Consider the following 19,889-nt stretch of genomic DNA (forward strand, 5'->3'; position numbering starts at 1 on the left):
GTCTCATCCTCAAAGCTTCACTGGTGCACAACACTAAAGCAAAAATGGAAAGCTTCAAATGATGTGGCCTTGCACACATGCTTAGGGGCTTGAATAAGGCTTCAAAGAATTTAAAAAATGGTATTTCCACAGGAAAGTAAGAAGCTGAGGAAACTGGAACAATTCCTCCCAAACCTGGCCAATGATCCTTGTTGAGGATGCTGATTTGCCCTATGTTTTATGCCGGACTGTGCAAAATAAACAGTGTGCACAATGAGCACTAATTGCTTCATTTATCCTTCCATTTACCCAGGGGAACATCAGAGCTTATTCAGGCCCAGAATGGAAAATTACATGTTGGAGAGAAAAGAGCCACACTGAAGGGATGACAATGCAATTCAGGTTCTGTTCGTTCACATATTTTATTTATCCAGTGAAGAAAGGAAAAAAAAAGACAGAACTTGAAGGTGGCACAAATGCTGAGAGAAGACCAAGGTCACGTGTCCCATTTTCCTCAGTCTAATTTAAATCTACAGATTAAATAAAAGTGCAAAGGGGTGAGATGAACATTTTGCTGGAGAATAAAATGTCTCATTTGAGAAAGAAAATCCTTTTTAAGGTTAATCTCCGCTCAGGGTTTCTTACTTGAGGATGGCTTGCTTTTGTCTTTATAAAAATATGACAGCATTGTATAATCTGCTGGGGTTGGATATTTAAGAGTAGGTAGCGAGGAGGCTGCTGACTTGGCAAACTTCTGGGAGTCCAGGTCTGAGAGAATTCCACCGCGGTGAGAGCCACAAGGACATTGCAAACATCCTTGATGGCAGAGACATGATGACATATGGCGAAAAACGAATCTCAGACATCATAGTCCAGGACCCCCATTATCCAGATGGGGAAACTGAGGCCCAGGAGGTTAATTTCCCCAAGATCACACGGCTAGTCAGTAGTAGGAACTCAAATTTCCTGGCTTCTAATTCAGTGCTTTTAGACACTGAATAAATACCTATTCCTAGCATTAATTTCTCTCCCAAGATTCTGAAGTTGGCAATTTTAGCCTTTTAAGTAAAAAAAGTGGAAAAAACAAAAAAGCTTTGCTGCCAACTCTGATAAATTTGTATCCAATCTCAGGAACTTCATGTTAAGATATAGTTAAAAGACTAATGTTTGGGTCAAAATCAGGGCATTTGCTTTTTCTATGAACACACACAACAATATCTTATACGCAGTGAGACAGGAATGGAGGGCAGCACCACACAAGAAAGATTAGAAAAACCAATATTCAAAAATGAAATGGACCATCTTGGCCATTGGTCGGCTGGTCTAAACTGCAGCGCTTTCCAACAACACGGAAAATGACACAAAGTCACAATATATGAGAGGGGAGTTCCAGAGGGCTCCAGGAGGGCACACAGAAGCACCCCTTTAAGCAGCTGGGTGCATGTGCACAGGTTCACACACGGCATCCACCTTCAGCAGACCCACCTGAATTGAATGAGGGTGAGCCCACGCACTCTACTGCCCACGGCAGAGCATAGCCCTGGGGCAAGTCAACGCCACACATCCCTGTCATCCTGAAAACTGACCTGCTCTATTTCAACACTGTGTGTAAATTAGAGAGGGGAGGACTGAGGTGGGAAAACTTTCAGGTTGCTGCTATAGGCTGGACATTTTGAACCCTGGTCAAAGTGACTGGAATCTTCGTTTCCCCCGGGCCCGGAGCTTTTGTAACGGGCTGGGTGTGGGCCTTGATGTCTGCTATTCGCTCTTTAAACTTCTGCTGAAGGAATTTTTCTTCTTTGGAGTAGCTTTTTGCGAACACCGACATCAGCAGGCACCCTGCCATGGACGTGCCCCCAATGCAGAAGAGAACGGCTCCTGCCAGCTTGCACATGTCAAGGGCTCCGTTAAACTGGACAGCATGAGTGTCAACCACCACAAAATCGGCTTCGCCAAAGGCTTCGATTTTGGGGGGCACAAGAAAGCCCACTGCCAGAACAGTCAATCCAAGAATCACGAAGACTGTGCCAGAGATGAGTCCGACCTAGAGAAAGACACAAGGAAGCAAGACAGAATAAGCACAGTGCTTCAGTACTCCCTGAGCCCTCCAGGGCAGGACTTGTCTTATTTTTTGGGAAAAGTGAATTTTCCTGGTCACTCCAAATTTTTATGAGATGCCTACATAGTTTTCTAGTCAATAAAGAAGGTGAAAGTAGGACCTTTCTGACTTTAATGCCAACCAGAAACTGTAGCACTGTCTTGATTTTTCCTTTGAGCTTTCTATTTGTACAATGCTTTGCTTTTTTACCCCTTTTTGCTTACATCATCCGGTTTTGTCTTGAGGAAGAGAAAAGTAGCCCTGATACCGGGGAGCTGACCTGACTAGGCCTGGATGCTGTTAGAAACTGGCCTGCAGCTCACCGTGACATCATGTTGTTCTCCTGTTGACACAACGGATGTCACAGAACATCAACATCAGACAAGCTCATTCTGCAGCTGTGATGAAGTGAGACAAAACAAGACCACTTCCTAATTTTACCTAAGCACAGACAAAAACAAGGTCATTGTGGAAACCAAGAAAAACATGCCTGCTCCATGCTCCTCCACCCCCTGACTCTTGGCTAATATGAATGATCGCTGCTTTCTACCAATTACAGCTTTAGTCTCACTCTAGTCTGCCCCCACCGTAGTTAAGATTTATTAAGATACCCAATCACAGAACTGTCCCTGACGATCCAGAGTGAGCTCCTGCTTCCTTAGACCCTCCCTTAGTCACCCAACCAAAGCCCACGTCCTATCATACGTCCTTTCTCACACTTTCTTACTGAAATGCCCCAGGATCCCCTATGGTGTCATTCTCTCTCATTGTGATGAGTAATAAACTCAACTTGTTCAACATATAGGTATGTTCCTAATGATTTCAGCTGGAGGACATTGATAGTCTGTTAACTCGTCTATTCCCTAAGTAAGTGGGGAGGAAACCATCACTGCCAGCCTCGTGGAGGGTAGGACACTGGCAAGTTGCAGAGGCAGGGCTAGAAGCCACAGATCTGATCTCCAGGCCAGCGTTCTTTCTCCTCTAACATGTAGCTATTTAGGCTTTCCTTGTGCAGTTGGTGAGAAGTGTTAAGAATAGCAGATGGAGATTAAACTGCATTAGCTCCAGTTCTAATAAAATGTAACACACTAAAGATGGAAAGCAACATACCATTTGGTGGTTTAAGTTCATGGGTTTGGAATTAACAGACTCAGGCTTGGATTCTAGCACTGCCAACTAGTGTTTGAATCATATAAGGAAAGTCACTTAAATGTTCTAGTTGTCAACTTCCTCATCTATAAAATGATGAATGATAAGGGTACCTTTCTCATAGACTAGTTGTGAGAACTAAACGAGATCATGCCTGAAAGCACTTAGCCCTCTGCCTAAGTAATACACTATAATAAGTAGTTATTATTATTATTTGGAAATGTACCTCTTGTAAAATTATGCTACACTGGCGACAGCGTCACAACAATCACTCAGAACTTGGAATAAAGAACAGCTAATATAGTTATTTATTTTTCAACCACATTTTTCATTTCCTCCTGTTCCTGACTGCTTTTAGTTAGAAAAACAAGGTTGGGAAAATAACCAAATGCATAACACCATCTAATCTTGAACATTTAAAGTATATTTATTTAACTTATTTATTTATTAAATTTCAGGGTGATACACTAATAAAGAAAGTTTGGATAATAGAAGGAAAACATATTCACAAATCCATCACCCTAACAAAGGGGGAAAAAGAGAACTAGTATCATTGAGCATCTACTGTGTCCTAGGCATAGAGCTAGATATGTTTTCACTTAATCCTCACCAGCATTTTACGAGAGGAAGGTATCTTTATTCCAATTTCACCTATAAGAAACTAAAGTTTATAGGGTCAAAGAAGCATAGTTCAAGGTCCCAGAGTTAACAGATGGTGTGGCTGGGCTCTACCCCAGGTCTGCGTGACTTCTAAGCTCTATTTCCCACTTTTATTCACCCAAAATACTTCACCAATTACTATTTTGTATATTACCTGCTATTATTTTTAAAAAATTACAATAGAGTTTTAGTTACCCCATGGGGCAAATTTCCCATTATGTAATATAGTAAAGACACTGAAAAACAGAGTCAATATAATGTCTTCTGAAAGAAATAAAAACTATTCGATATAAGATTTAAGTACTACAGGAAAAATTGGGTTGCAAAATATAACATTTTTGGATGGCTTTCTACATTTTTCTAAAAATGGTGGCAAATCAATTCACCTCCACAAAGTAACCATTATTTATAACTTTTAAAAAATGACTCACATTGGAAAATTCTGAATGCACAAATGAAATTAACTTAAATATCCATGGTGACATGCTTCATATGTCACTAAATTACCTTCCTCCTCAAGAACTGGCACTAATTCTTAAAAATTGAGAGCAGCAAAAACGTATCCATCTTAGTTTCTGAGGTTCTTAAGAGCAACTGAGGCCAATGTTCTCCGTCTTCTATTTCTGTCTCGTCTCACAACAGCTCTCAGTCCAGCCTTGTGCTCAATAAATATTCCCGACTGACTTACTTAAACCAGCAGACTGCTGGATATGGAGCCAGGTGATTGATTCTCAGAGCAGTCTGCTCCTCAACTGAGCAGTGCTTTATGGATTAAAATCCACTCTTGGAATATCACTCAGAAGCTAAAAGGCAAGCCATGCCTTGCAGATGGCAGAATTCCTGCTCACTCCAAGAACTGGAAAGTGGCTGGCCTCCCTGAGCCTTCTCCCTTTTACTTGTTATGTCAGAGTATCAGAGAGATGCCTGCTGTCTATGGAGGAGAGCACGACCTAATGAATAGCTAATCCCAGGATTCACCAACGCCAGTCTAATGAGGATCTCCAAGAGATGCACCCAGAGCACTCCACACCTGTTAGAACATGTCAGAGAGAGCCTGGGATGCTAGGTGTGAAGGAGCAATGAGGGGTTCACAAGGGAGCTGTGTCTTCACTTCCCTGAAAGTATAATGGAGGTGAGGAGGGATGTTGGGAGGCATCAGCTTAATCCTGGTACCATGTTGGAGTACTGGAAGGAACAAAAATTGGGAGAGTGATGCCATATAGTATTATAAAATTTGTCTCTGGACACAGCTCTAAGTTGAAGTGGTCCTAGGTTTAAGAGAAAGGGGGCTGTATTAGAGTTTTAAAAAGTGCAACACAGAGGTCTTCTAAGGGTCTAAGAGAGCAAAACAGATCTGTTTGGGGCCATGCAGAAGAACTGGAATGCTCCTGGGCAAGGGGCTCCCCCAGGCATCCCAGAGTGGCCTGAGGCTGGGGTGGTTAGATCAACACCAACAGTGAGGGAGAAGGACCTATCCAGGCTGAGACAGACCCTAGAGACAGCAGCAAGGAGAGTTTTTGTATTGTGACTTCCAATGATCCTCTTGACCGTGGGGAGGATATGTGAAAACCCAGTCCCTGATGTTGGAAAGGAGGATTGGACAGAGAGGAGAACTTCGGTTCCAGAAATTCTGCTACTAGGGGCGACAAGCCAGAGACTGCTGTTATTTTGACCAACATCCCCTTCGCTGTATTTCCGTGAGCTGATGAGGTCTGAAAATGCAGTTTACTCCAATAAGCAGAGCTGGCAGCAGTAATAGCGCAGCTGTTCTGGCAGAGAGGAGGCAGTAATGACTGTTGGAAGCAAGAACTAGCATGTCAGGGAAGAACAGCGTGGTGGGGCCGTGGAGCTAAATGTGAAAGGAGCCATCTGGGTTAGAGGTAATTCAGGGGAAGTGCATTAAGAGTGAAGACTGGATTTTCTTCTTCTTCAGCCCTCAGGGATGCTGCTGACCTTCTTTAGCAGGACCTGAGCTCTGAGTGGTGTCACCTGCCAGCAGTGATGGCAGATTCTAACCCAACTGTCCTGACCCTCTTGCTTGACCTGCTTGTAGGGACACTGAGCTTTACAAAGCAACAACCATTGCCAGGCTATGATATAGGTCCTTCCACATCCCTTATCTCATACAGTATTCACAGCACTCCCTTTCCTGGGTAGTGGTATCCCTCATTAACTCTTCTACATTACAGAGACTCTCTCCCTCCAGCGCATGAACACATTCAATCACGTGCATCTTCAAAATTCTATTCTGGAGCCCTGTGTCCCTCTCCAGCCACTGCTTGAACTCATTCCTACTCTTGATAGCCAAGCTTTGTCCTCCACAACTTCACTTACGGTGTTCTCGTGGAGGTCACCAATGACTTCCTAATTGTCAAGTCTTATCTCATTTGAATATTCTGCAGTCATTGATGTTAAACACTTATGCATTCGTAAAATCCTCACATATTGTTGTCCCAGACACAACTCTCTCCTGTTTCTACATCTCCTTCTTTAATATCTCCCTCTTAACCTGCTTTGCCAGGCATTCTTTTTAAATTATTGGTGTTCCCCAGACTTAGACTCATTTCTCTTGTTCACTATGTTCTCTCTATGGTTTAATCTGTGGCTACCGTTTCAATTCCTACCTATATATCAGTGACTTCCAAATCTCCAGCTCTAGCTTACATCTCTTTCCTGGGCTCTAGCCTCATATTTGTGACAGCCAATAGGAGGATCTACACAAAACTGTCCCAAAGGCTCCTCAAACCTAAGACATTCAAAATGGTACTCCTTCCTTCCTTCCCAATTTTCTGTCTGTGTTCCTGCCATCCACCCATTCACTGTCCTTCCTCACATTCATAGTCCATAGATAATTAAACCTTATTGATTCTACCTCATAAAACTCTCTTGAATCTTGTCTCTTCTCTCCATCACCACAGCTACTTAAGGGTACAGACCATTACTATATCTAGCCTGGATCATTGCAACAGCATTTTGATGGTCTCCATTGCTAGCCTCATCCTTCTTTGCCATCCTTTAAGTGCCATCTAAGAAAGGGTTTAAAAACAGAAAGAATACCACCTGTTTTCTCTTCTTAAGAGGCTTCCATAGCTCCTCTCATCTATACTATAAAACCAACTCCTTAATATCTAGCAAAACTTTGAAGATGAATCTAAGACAAAAGTTTAAACTCTCACTTAGCTCAGGGGGGAAACTAGAGAGATCAGGACAGATAGGAGGTTAATGGGGGTACTGAGAGAAAAGAGAGGGACCAGAGTCACTTTCCTTTTAGTAAGGCTGTGCAGGAGGCAGTCTTGCCTTTACCTGTACATCACTGTTCAACAGCCTCTGAGAAATTTCTGACATGGGTTGAGGAGAAGGGAAGAAGGAGGATAACACTGAGGTGAGGAAAGAATAACCCTGGGTCAAAAGACTGCTCCCATTAGTTCATACCTGCAACATGGAGGCTGTTTGTTGCACAGACAATCAAGTGACAACAGCCTTAGTCAAGGTCAAGTACAAGGATAACAAAGAAGAATTCCACCACAGCTTGTTTGATTCCTGGGCAGCAGCAGTGAGTGGCAGGGGTTTGGTGAAACCATGTCACATAGATTTTTGCAGATGGAAGCAGTTGCAGGCACTGGGATAAAGTAGTAGTGACTGAGGTAACCAGGCAGTAATCCAGAACCTGTGAGGCATAGAGAATGTGTGTAATACTGCGAGTGTGTGTGTGTGTGTGTGTTTATACCTGATTGTGAGATGATCTCCCCAAGAAAGCCTACATTTATTATCTTGCCTCTTCACTGTACTCAAGCTAGCAGGTTCTGGGGGAAATTTCCATTTCACAGCTTTTCAAAGTCTTCCATGATCTGGCTCTTATATGTATTCCCATGTTCATCTCTTGACTCCTCTCCTCCAACTTCTAAATTTTCACCCCAGCCACACTGAACTGTTTGCAGTCTCCTAACATACCATCTTCTCTCATGACTCAGCTTTTGCAAGCTGCCTGGATGCCCTGTTCCTGCTTATTTACAGGTGATTCCTTTTGAGGCTGCATCAGGTCCTGCCTGCTCCCAAACCCTGTGCTCCCAGTAAGCACTGTGACTACTTTCAGGGGAGTGTTTATCACGTTGGATTGTAACAATTGGTGTGCATGTCTGCCTTCCCTATGTGACTGTGAATTCCTTCAGGTCAAAGCTATATCTTCTTCACAGGTGAAGAGTAGTGTCTTATTCACAACTGAGCTCCAGAGCCTACCACATAGCCTTCTGCATAGTGGACATGCAAACGTTTGTGGAAAGAAAGAACAGCATTGTGAGATAGATGTTATGTTGAACCATGTGATAGAGCAAAGACTCTAACTCAGGTCCATTTGATTCCAACCTCTGTTCTCATTAAGCCCCTTCATGCTGCCCATTGGCTTGAGAGCAGAGTCCTATGGAGGCATTGTGAGCATAGCCCCCAGTGACAGACCAACATGCCCTTAGCAAGAGTATAGTGGAAGAGGAGAAAGGGGAAGTCCACAACTTGAACCACCTACAGACACAGTTTGAAATGAAAGAAAAAATCATAAAAAAGAATCATGATGGAAACGTCTATAACCAGTGCCTTTCTCTGTATTGGTAGAAAGCATTTCATAAACCCATTGGGATGAATTCACTTATATTCCTTAGGAGGAAACCCTAGAACCATTGCTCTATTCCCTTGGTAGAGGTGAGGTCTGTAAGACAGTGAATTCTTAGGCTATTCAGGTTGACTGTAGGCTTCTGAATGCCCAGTCTAGTGTTTTATGATTAGGATATGAGTCTCAAATTTGGATTTTTCTGGAATATAATCTCTAGGAGACAATGGACTTCTGCTGTTTTTATTCTCTGAAGAAGGTCCAGCACAACAGGGTACAAATACTTTTGGATCTTGTATGTCTGAAATCAAAGGGAAAAAATTTCGAAATCTGAATCTATACCTATATATTATTTGATGTATTTACAGCTTCACATATCACATAAGCACTAGTGCTTTGGATCCAAATGAATGCTTACAATATTTTGTATGTCAGTGGCATTTTAGGCTCTTGGCACAACAGATCTGTCAGGCAAATATTTGTTTTTTTGACACATACAGAAGCAACCACCCACTTATCTGGGTAAATACAAGATGTGCCAAGCTTGGCTATGTATTTCATTGGTACAGACCAGTAAAGATTCATCAGAGGTGACATTTCTACAGGGTAAGGATGCTGGTTTGACCAACTCTAATACAGAGTATGTGACACTAGTAAGATTTTGAATTAACAAAGGTCTTGGGTAATCCATGTTAACAACTATGCTACCCAATACTTTATTTATTAACTAGATTTCCAGTTTTATTTCCATTTCAGAACTCAACATTCCATATGGCATCTGGTAATAGTAGCTAAAACATTGGGTGCTTATTGAGTGCATTCCAGACATTGTTTTAAGCTCTTTGTAAATATTATCCTATTTAATTCTCACAGCTTTATGTGGTAAGTAATATAAATATCACTATTAGAGGCCCATTAAGGTCAATTGACTTGCCCAAAGTTACAGAGCTATTAAAAAGAAGAGCTGGGGTATGAACCCGTGTAATCTGAGGACAGAATCCACACTCATAATCATTATGCTACATTGCCTCTTGTTAAACCATATTGCCAATAAATTGTAAGTTTATGTCAATATCAATATCAAAAATTCTGAGATCTTTTGGGAGAAAGCTGGAAATTATTGGAAATCCCAGAGACGCCGAATGTTAGAGCTGGAGGGGACCTGAGACATCATCCAAGGCTGCATCTTCTCAGCATCCCTTCCTGAATCTTCATCCTTTTCTTGGTTTTCAAGTATTGGAACGTCCCAGTGTCCTCTTCTCTGCTATGTCCCTACTCTTTTCCTAGGTGATAAGCTCTAATATGGTGCCTTATATACATTCAATATGTCAGTGACTCCCAATCTATGAACTGCTGTCTAAAATACCACTACAGGTCTCTTACAAGTCTAATAGGCATCTCCAATATAACATGGCCAAGACCAAACTCAGTTCCCCACCCATCCCATTGATCTCCTAATGCTCTCCATCCCAGTAAATTATAAGATCATTCACTAAATTGCCCAGGCTGCAAGCCTTAGAGTCATGCTTGACTCCTCTTTCTCTCATATCTAATACATCAGTATGTCCTGACAGCTCGGCCTTCAAATTTTATGCTAAATCTGACTACTCACCATCTCCACTAACACCGCCTTATCTAAGTCACCATCATCTCTTGCTGGGGTACCTTAACAGCCTTCTAAATAATCTAGCTGCTCCTACCCTTGTCCTTCTGTAATCTATTTTCCATACAGTAGCTAGAATAATCCTGTTACAGTATTAGTCGGATCATGTCACTCTTCTGCTAAAATTGTTCAGGTGGCTTCCCCAGTCTCTCAAGGGAAAAGCCAAAGTCCACACTTTCATCCATGAAGCTCTAGGGAAAGCATCTGTGCCTTGTTATTTTTCTGAATTCATCACCTGTGCTTTTCACCTTTCTCATTCCATTCCAACCAGACTGGACCTCTTGCTATTTTTCAAGTGCACCAAATTTGTTCCCATTTCAGAGCTTTTGGACTTGCTATTTTCCCAGCCTAGAATGACCTTCAGCCAGATCATTTTATGGTCTTCTCCCTCAGCTCATCCTGGTATTCGTCCAAATGTCATACTCTCTGAAAGCTTTTCTACAATCAGCATATCTAAATATCAGTCCCCGCAACACTCCCTATCCTCTTCTCCTGACTTATTTCTCTTCATAGCACTTGTCACTGTCTGACATTCTGTTATGTGGTTTATTTGTGTATGGTCTGTTTCCCATGATAGATTGTAAGTTCCATGAGGGCAGGGCCTTTTTCTTCTCCCATTTGCCACTTTAATCTCTAGCACTTTGAAACTTCTTGACACAGAACAGGTGCTCACTAATTATACGTTGAATGACTGATTACTGAATTGTCTAATGAGGCTCCTTCATTTGAGGAAGCTGAAGCTCAGAAGGCCTCATGGTTACATACCTGGTAGAGGTAGAGCTGGGACACTGACCACTGTGTTATGTCTCAGCACCAGCTCTCTCTACTCAATTCTTTTTAATAATTGATGTAATTTGTCAAGTGTTACCTACCAAGCCTGTAAGGGAGGCCGAAAGCATATAATGTTTTGCCTATAGATGGCTTCACAGTTGGTGAATTTAGCGGCACATTAAAAACAGTAGCAAAAATAATAATAATTAATGATGGCAATTATACCTACTTAAATTTAACCTGCAAATCAACAATTGTGCTGAGTTTACAGGTCTTCTTCAGCCCAAGGTTTACATTCTCCTTTCCTAAGGGAAGAAAACTGCATTTAGAGAAACCAGGAGTGATGCACACACAGAGAGTACCAAACCTCTCAGTTCTCTAGAGCTACGGTATTTACCATATCCAATAACTTTCCCGTTTCCTGAGTTAAACACACGCTGTTTACTTACCTTCCAGAATACTGAGCTCCACCTGTTAGGTGATCTCTGGATCTGGAAATCATCCTCATACTCCCAGATCGAGGTGGTACAGTCCTCATAAAACTGGTGCAGGTAGGACCGGACTCCGTAGCGCTGGTACCCACCCTCAGTAGCAGCCTGTGCCTGCTTGGACCCACAGATGTTGCTGCAAGAACTCATCCTTCCCAGCTGGAATGACAACATCCACATACGTCAGCCCCATGGGTCCTGGCCTCAGGATCAAATGGCATATTAAAGGTGAGAACTAGGCTGAGTAATGTTAGCCTATTTGAATAATGCTCTTTTCTTAAGAGAAAAGACACTTTTAAAGACCTGTATTTCTTATAAGCTGCACTTCTTTTCTACTTAATGCAAAATTACCCCAAATACTCAATGACTATAACAGGTTCTCCAAAATGAAACAAGACACACAGCACACCTCATTTAAATTATGCAAAAATTTAAGCACGAAGCACATGAGAAACGGGAACAAAGCAGCTGGGATTTTCATTGTCTTGACAAGAGATCTTTAATCTCTTAAAATGCAGTAGTCTATACTCTTACCCGTTAAGGAATTAGGCAGGTGCTCTCCCTTGCTACACATGGAATTTGGCTTAGACTGTCCTTTCAGATGCTTAACCATGTTCCCTTGAGGAAGCTACTTAGTGCTACTCTTAGCAGCTTGAAATTTTGCCTTTAGATCTCATGCATCTTGCTCTAACGTTTTAACTAATTTCCAAGTTGTATGAAAGCCTTATTAAAAAGCTGCTGAGCAACTTACGCTTCATGCTTTATTAATCACAAAGTTGGCCAATAATTTACACCTTACTGACTCTAATATCAGATAGTTCAATCATTATTTGTAGATACATCCTTCCATGTGGGATGCTAGAGCTTAATGGAGGCGGCAGATCTAGCCTCTTGTTATTTTCCATGAAGTGTCTAGTATACATAAGAATTCAGAGAATTCTTAAATGAAGCTATGCTCTGGGTGGGTTGTTTGGGACTCTGCCTTCTTAAGATGGAAATTTCTATTTGGTTTGACCTAATCAGTACATCTAGAGAGAGGCTTTTGGTTATGAATTTATGGTTTAAAAAAAAGGAAAGGGATTACTAGGGGATAGCAATTTTGGTGAGTAAGGGAATTCTCAGTAATCTCTGTTTGTTCTTTGTTTTTCTGATCTCCATATAAGCAGATAAATATGCAGCTGGAGAAGTGAAATACTTCTTTGGACTTTTTCAATTGTCCTCTAGATGGTTTACCCTGTGAGGATGCAGTCAGTCTCAACATGACAAAGTAAAAAACAATTTAGAAGAGTATTTTCCCATTGAACCAGATTCTCTCAGGGCTTGTGCTATAATTCAGGCTAACAGAAGACATAGTAAATGTTTCCAATTACTTATCAAGAAACCAAGTAGTAATGTTTATCCAAAAGGAAAAAGTTAACCTAAGTTCTAACAAGTGCCCCTGCGTGGCCACTATGTTTGGTTGGATAGAATCATAGGGCTAAAATCAAAGTTGCAGCCAGGGATAGTTAGCATTTCTCTATTCCATGACTGCAAAGTGAACTCGTAAGAATATCTTGTAAATGTGTGCTGTTAGCCACGAATGGGTTTTGATTAGAAAATGTAGTCACATTCAGGACAATATGGAGCTATCTTAGAAAAATGATGTAAACAGGTGCTACTGATGGTGACCAGTAATGTCATCTTTTAAAGTGATGGTCAATATTACATTTAGTGCCTACCTCCCCGTACCTTCTTCCTGTTTCAGGTAGAGCTATCATCTGAAGAAATCACCCAGGAGGACACAGCAGGGAAGGCAATTTATTTTATACTTTTAAACATTTCAGAAGGATATTATTTCATAAAAAATATCAAGATTGTAGAATGTACTCTGCCTGATTAGAGCAGCAAAGTCTGATGGATGAAATTCTTTTGTTAACCTAGTTTTCATATTTTAAATTCTAGGATGATCTCTTCAGTACCTTTTATTCAATGCTTATGCAATAAAGATGATTAATAAGGGCCTATTACTAGTGAATATAAGTAGAATAATTTAAAAAGTACTTTCTTTTAAGACATCCTAATAAAATTTTGGTCAAAGGGAGGTGGGAATTGGTATTATTAATTCTGTTTGTCATTGAAGAAAGCTGGGCATAGAACAATCATCTGCTAAATGTTACACTATGAGTCAGGGAGCAGGTGAAAGATGACAATTAATACAGTAAGCAGGAGTATGAACTGAATCACACATTTGCATAATCAAAACCAACTCATCCAAATACATATTTTCAGATTTTCTATAAAGCATCAGAGACTTTAACATGAAAAAAGGAAAAAAATAGACAAGATAGTGGTAAAAAGAAATCCTTCATAGCAACAGTAAGAGTTATTTTCCTTAGATGCTGAAGTGGTTCTTTCTCAGGATTGAGCTTTGATGCAGAGCAGGACCATCTGACATGTTGTAGTCATTCCCTGCACAGCTTGTTTCTGGCACACTAGGTTAAATGTTTCTGCTTTATAAGACGAGACTCAGTAGTCCAACTTTGTTAAACACAATATGGGTAAAATCATAAAAGAGATAGAAAGTGTCATAAAACAAATGTTTTTGAGCCTGAGTGATGAAAGGCTCTACTCTAAGTCAGAATGGATTTTTAGTGATGTTAGATACATTCCAGAAAAGGGATCCTAATGAGTTTTGTTTTCTCCTCCAGGTGCACAAAGCAAAAGAACATGGTCTGCACTGTGTTAACCACACAGTTCAGAGAATGGGCTCTAATGCTAGTTCTTGATCTGCACCTTACTGCTCATGACCTCTCAGGCAAACTCTTTAACCTCTCTGGGCTCTGGTTTCATCATCCTCAAAATAATATGGTTGGACCAGATAATCTCTAATTCCTTCCACATGTGGTTTTCCAGGCGTCTTTGGCCATGAATCTAGAGAATGAGTCAATTATTTTTGTTGGATAAACAGCTAGTTTACTGATTTCCCACCTCCTCCCACACCCTCATTGATTGATTGATTGTCAGATTGTCCCCAATTCTGCTTTATTCTAGTACGTATGAAGCTTCAGTTTAAAAGAGCATATGAACTACTAGTTAGGTTAGTTACTTGGTATTAAGTAGACTGGATGGTTGTGTATTGTTTATTTGTTTAACAAGTTACTTCAGTATCACGTATGTTGCCTAAAATAGTAGTCCCTGCATGGACTACATCACTTTCATCACCAACAGTCTAGTTTCCATCTATCACCACACAAATGTCCCCATTTACCCCTTTTGTCCTTCCCCAATGCCCCTTCCCCTACGGTAACCATCAATCTGTTCTCTGTCTCCATGTGTTCGTTCATTTGTTTTTAGATCTTCCACATATAAGTGAAATCACATGATATTTGTCTTCTCTGTCTGACTTATTTCACCTAGCATTTTAACCTCAGGGTCCACCCATGTTGCTGCAAATGGCAATAGTTCACTTTTTTTATGGTTATTATTCCATTATATATTATATATACACCATATTTTCTTTATGTATTCATCCATCGGTTGGCACTTAGGTTGCCTCCAAGTCTTGGCTATTGTAAATAATGCTTCAATGAACATAGGGGTGCATATATCTTTTTGAATTAGTGTTTTTGTGTTCTTTGGAGAAATACCCAGAAGTGGAATACTTGGGTCATATGGTAGTTCTAGTTTTAATTTTTTAAGGAATCTCCATACTGTCTTCTAGAGTGGTTGCACCAATTTACATTCCCATCAGCAGTATACAAAGGACTTTTGGTGTTGAACATGATGTAGTCTATACAGAAGTCAAAATATAATGATGCACACGTGAAATTTATATAACGTTATAAACCAATATTACCTTAATTAAAAAAAATAACAGTCTCTGGGGGTCTTAGAGATTTCATACATCTTTCCAAACATTTAACTTGTTGGGATTCACTCCTAGAGGAGAATGATCACTTGGGGGAATATGAATTTTAAAATATAACATAATAGAGTGAGAATTTTGCACCTACAAAATCTCAACAGTTACATTCCTCATAGGGAAGCCAGTAACTTTTTGCCCCAGTATAAAAAATGTTACAGTTATTTGGAATCTACTTGGTTGACTGACACCTTCAGCATCATAAAGAAGATATACAAGGTCACGTCATAAAATCACTTTAAAAGCTGGGCAATTATTATATAATAAACTAGGGTTGAGAAGAAATGGAAAATAAGTCAAAAGCTTTTTAGCTTGAATTATCATTTACTTAATGAGTAAGTTTTCATGAGCATTCTGGTGTTTTTATTTCAATAACTATAGTAGCAGTAGCAAAAACAACACGTTAAATCTATGACTGTTGTTAAATGATGAATCCTGGAGGGTGTCTTTCTGTAGAGAAAGCCTAATGTCTCAGGAAGTGCATGAATGGAGGGTGGAGAGTGAAAATATTTTTCAGTATTGTATTTAAATGAGTCTATGTGAATATTCATTTTATAAACACTTCAGTGGAGCCTGTTGGATCCTCGCTGCCTACATTGCCATCATGATGGAACACAAGCAACATTAGTGTCTGGTTGTTTGGTCATCTACGAAGAGGGGATTGTTCTCATTCTCCTTGAAGGACATTCCAGGTGCTGATAAGTGAGGATCCATCCATGGTTTTCTTCCCATAGTATCTATCTCAATTGCATGCACAGTTATACATTAAATGGATATTTAATTCTCAGAAACACAGCCCACCTATCATACCCCAGAGACCCATAGAAGGAGAAAATCACACCTTACCTCCTCTCCCAAACTCTTGTGAGAGGCTTTCTCCAATCAGCATATTAAATATGAGCCCTCTATCACTCTCTCTGTCTTTTTCCAGATTTGTTTCTCTTCATAGCACTTGTTACTACCTACACTCTATTATGTGCTTTATTTGTTTATGGCCTGATAGACCGTGTACGTGATAGACTATAAGCTTCATGAGGGCAGGGGCTTTTTATGTCCTGTTTACCACCTTAATCTCAAGCACTTTGAAACTTCTTGGCACAGAGTTCTACATGGGTTGATGTGAGTGATGACCTAAGTGTTCCTTTATTTTTCATTCCTCTCTTCCTTCAGTGTTTTTAAAGCACTAATTATGTAGCAAATTATGTGAGATAATGGTTTCAAAGATGAGTGAGGTACAGTCTGCTCTCAATGGACTCTTGGATTAGAAGGTGAAGTATCCCAGAAGCAATAAGTGCAACAAAACGGCAACCAAAAGACATATTTGCGATGGGAGGGAGTGCAACTGCTGAGACTCCCTTGAACAATTCCTCTATTAGGCAAACGAACCCACATGTATATTATTATGATCTCTATGTGTACCAACACACTATGGTATCAATTTGTTGGAAATTTGAATTTCAGTTGAATATATGCAGTTACTTTTTATTTTACTTGAAAAACGTCCGTAGCCATAAAAATATAAATAAGTCTTTATGCCTAATGAAACTCTAAGAATACCATAGACTTTACATTATTGGTCTTCATGGTCTCCTTGAGAGAAGAGAGGCAGAAAATTGCGGCACAAAAAGGATGAGTGTTTTCCCATGGCTCTATGTGTGAGTCAGTATGAGGCCAGGCACAGGCCCTATTCTAGTTATTCTCTTTGAAACATCATTCAATTTTTCATACTGCTTTTCTCTCCCATAAAATCATTCTGAGATAATGAGAGTGAAGTTCCCATTAAAGCCACTTTTCCACAGGGCCAGTGCTGCAAGGTATAGACACATAACTGATTTAGACCATTTATTCCACACAAAACCAAAAGGTCAATTCACTTAAAAGACAGACTCAGAGTGGATGCAGGAAGGCATGAAAGACTGCTAACAGCCTTTTTACTTTTAAACCAGAGATTGTGGCTCTATATTATGAGATTTTTTTTATATCCTCTAAGTCAGTGGATATGCAGCCACTTTTATACTTTTTAAAAGAGGGGTAATAACATGCAATTATCTTATTACTTTAATCCTTCAAGATATATTTTTAAGTAAAATATATAAAATACAAAATCAAAATAAGAAGAGGAAAAAGAATCCATATTCTCTTTAAATTTCTTCTTTATCTACATGCAGACCACAAGGTGCTTATAAATTTACATGGGACAAGGTTTGACTCTTACCTTTGAAATCCTTCTCTTCCTCTTCTTATTTGTTTACTCTTTGAGCTTTCTTTTTAACAGTGCATTCTTCAAACCTATTTAAGAAAAAAAATCTCTGCAGAGTGCGATCCAGATAAAAATCTAAATTTCATAAGCCATTCTTATAACTTGTAAGGAATCATTTTAATGTTGACAAAAACATTGACAAAGGACTTCTTGTTCAAAAGCAAAGGTAGCTTTTTCCTTACAAAAGTATAACATATTTTATAACTTTTTAATGGGTGCTAATCAGAGTTCACAGAGTAAATCAGACAACATAAATGAAAAGGGCCTTGTAAACTATAACACACTGTACAAATGCTATTCTTATTTTAATATAATTATATTCCACATAGTCAATAATCCCAACAAGACTGATCCATTTGTATTTCGAAAATTCTAAATAAAAAGATTGTTTCCTAAATACTCTAGAATGGATCTATTTGGTACCTGTTCCATTATATGGTAAAATACATTAATCTTATAGCCAGTGTGTTTTGTGATCTGTTTACATGCATTTTAGATTTAGCAAGGCTCTTTGGATGATTTTCTCATTAGGTTGATTTTTACTCCTATATCCATTTTCTTCCCATCATGATCATTTTACTTTCCATCTGCCTAAGAAAAGCAGGTGCTCATGCAAGATTTAATTAAAAAGCCATTGCCAGCTATTGAGCTATTGGTTTCCTACATTACTCTAGTCATGTGAAATAAAATAACTGGGACCATTTTGTTCAAGAAGTCATTAAGAATTCTTTCTGATGAACCATTCCTCATCCATTTGCAGGAGAACCTCAAAGACTTGAGGAGATTAAGCTAGTTTAGGCCTGATAAACTGTTGTCAGTATTTTCTAGGTTCAGTCTATATGAACCATAGCCAAATCTTCTTCAAAACTCATTTTTTTGCCTGCAAATCTTATTTTGTGGGTCATATGTGAGCAGATTTGGGGAGAGAAGCAAATTATATTAGGATCCTGGATCTGGATAAGCAAAAGAAAACAAGTCTCTCTCATCTGTTCCTGTCTTTCTCAATTAAATGTCCCTTCTTTTTATCTGTCGCCTTCCCCATTTTCTTTGAAGGAAGTGACTCCACACATGCCCTTCACCAAAGGTTGGCCTGGTCTGGAGCCCAAGGAGCTCTCCATGGTGCTGAAAACATTTCTGCTACAGAGCCAGGAACCAATTAAGCAAACATCAGCTGTTTAACTCCAGCTGTTTTCTTTGAGGTCATCAGCTTGGGTCTAACGCCCGACCCAACGCCCCTTTCTAACAACACAAATAAGTAGGTCCTGAGATCATATCAAAACACTCGAACACCTTTAGACATGGCAAAGGAGTGGGGAGGGCAAGTGGGGGTTAAATTCAGCCTGGAAAATAAATCAAGCCAGCTTTACAAACTCCAAATATACGTATTTACTCTTGCCTAATATACAACTTTTCCTGTCTCACAGGAAAGAAACTCAAGTTTTCCCTGTACACCTCCCAAATTCTTACATAACACAAACCACAAACCGCCAAAGCGTGGAGTTGGCTACCCTTAATTTGTGTTCACAGATTTCAAGACCACGGTTTTTGTAGACATTTGTGCACGTATAACAAACGTGAATGAGTTAGGGTTGTGTGTGTGTTGGGGCGGGGAGAGATACAGAGAAAGAGAGAGAATATGAATATATGTGCGTGAGGAGAGAGGAAGGGAAGAGAAAGGCAGGAGAGGGAGAACTGGAGAAAGACAAATTGAGCATAGAAAGCCGCACCCCTGGGCTCCGCATGGCTTTACCTGCCCCCTCCGATCCCCTGACCCGTGGAGCAAGTGCAGCCAACTAGCCGCAGATCTCTCGCTGGGGTCCCATCGCCGCCGCCGCCGCCGCCGCCGCCGCTGCAGCTCCCGCCTCGCCAAGCTCAGTCTGAGCGTGATTGACAGCTGGGCGTCCCGCGTGCCCGCGCATCCGAGGCCCGCGCAGCTGCGGCGGCCGCCGCCGCCACCAAAGGGGCCGGGTCCGCTCTGCGCGGGCAAGCGGCGAGTGGGCGGGGCCCGGATTGGGGTGGCACGCCAGACCACCTTCCTGCCTGCGCCCCCGGGTATATGCTTCCCTACAGGAGGGTGGCTGGCCATCTGGAAGGCTGGTCGGTGTGCCACGCTGCAGCTCCGCTGGGCCTGACGCCTTCTCTGCCTTTCTGCCTTGTCCACTCTTTTCTTCTCCTGCCCAGCACAATGGCTGACCGCAGCAGGCTCTATACATGTATATTTTTTTAATGAACAGAGAAGGCAGACAGACCTGATATGTGTTTCTTTCACAACTACCCCATTTGGGATAAGGAGAGGCTTCTCCTCACCTCGTTTTTGTTT

General features: G+C 40.7%; 1 protein-coding gene across 1 annotated transcript; it reads right to left on the reverse strand.

The window, feature by feature from the left end:
- Positions 1-382: 382 nt before the first annotated feature.
- Positions 383-19,549, reverse strand: NRSN1 (neurensin 1). The gene is made up of 4 exons (XM_014827499.3): positions 19,320-19,549; positions 17,525-17,598; positions 11,370-11,567; positions 383-2,023 (listed from the first exon to the last, which is right to left on the reverse strand). Exons 3-4 carry the CDS (start codon positions 11,556-11,558, stop codon positions 1,625-1,627), a joined length of 588 nt encoding a protein of 195 aa, XP_014682985.1. The 5' UTR covers positions 11,559-11,567; positions 17,525-17,598; positions 19,320-19,549; the 3' UTR covers positions 383-1,624.
- Positions 19,550-19,889: the final 340 nt, after the last annotated feature.

This window comes from Equus asinus, chromosome 8 (genome assembly GCF_041296235.1).
Source record: "Equus asinus isolate D_3611 breed Donkey chromosome 8, EquAss-T2T_v2, whole genome shotgun sequence".
Classification (NCBI taxonomy): Eukaryota; Metazoa; Chordata; class Mammalia; order Perissodactyla; family Equidae; genus Equus; species Equus asinus.

Coding starts and splice junctions, on each gene's coding strand:
- NRSN1 (XM_014827499.3), bottom strand. CDS start 11,558: ATGAGTTCTTGCAGCAACATCTGTGGGTCCAAGCAGGCACAGGCTGCT. Junction 2,024..11,369: donor GGAGCTCAGTATTCTGGAAG/GTAAGTAAACAG, acceptor GTCTTTCTCTAG/GTCGGACTCATCTCTGGCAC.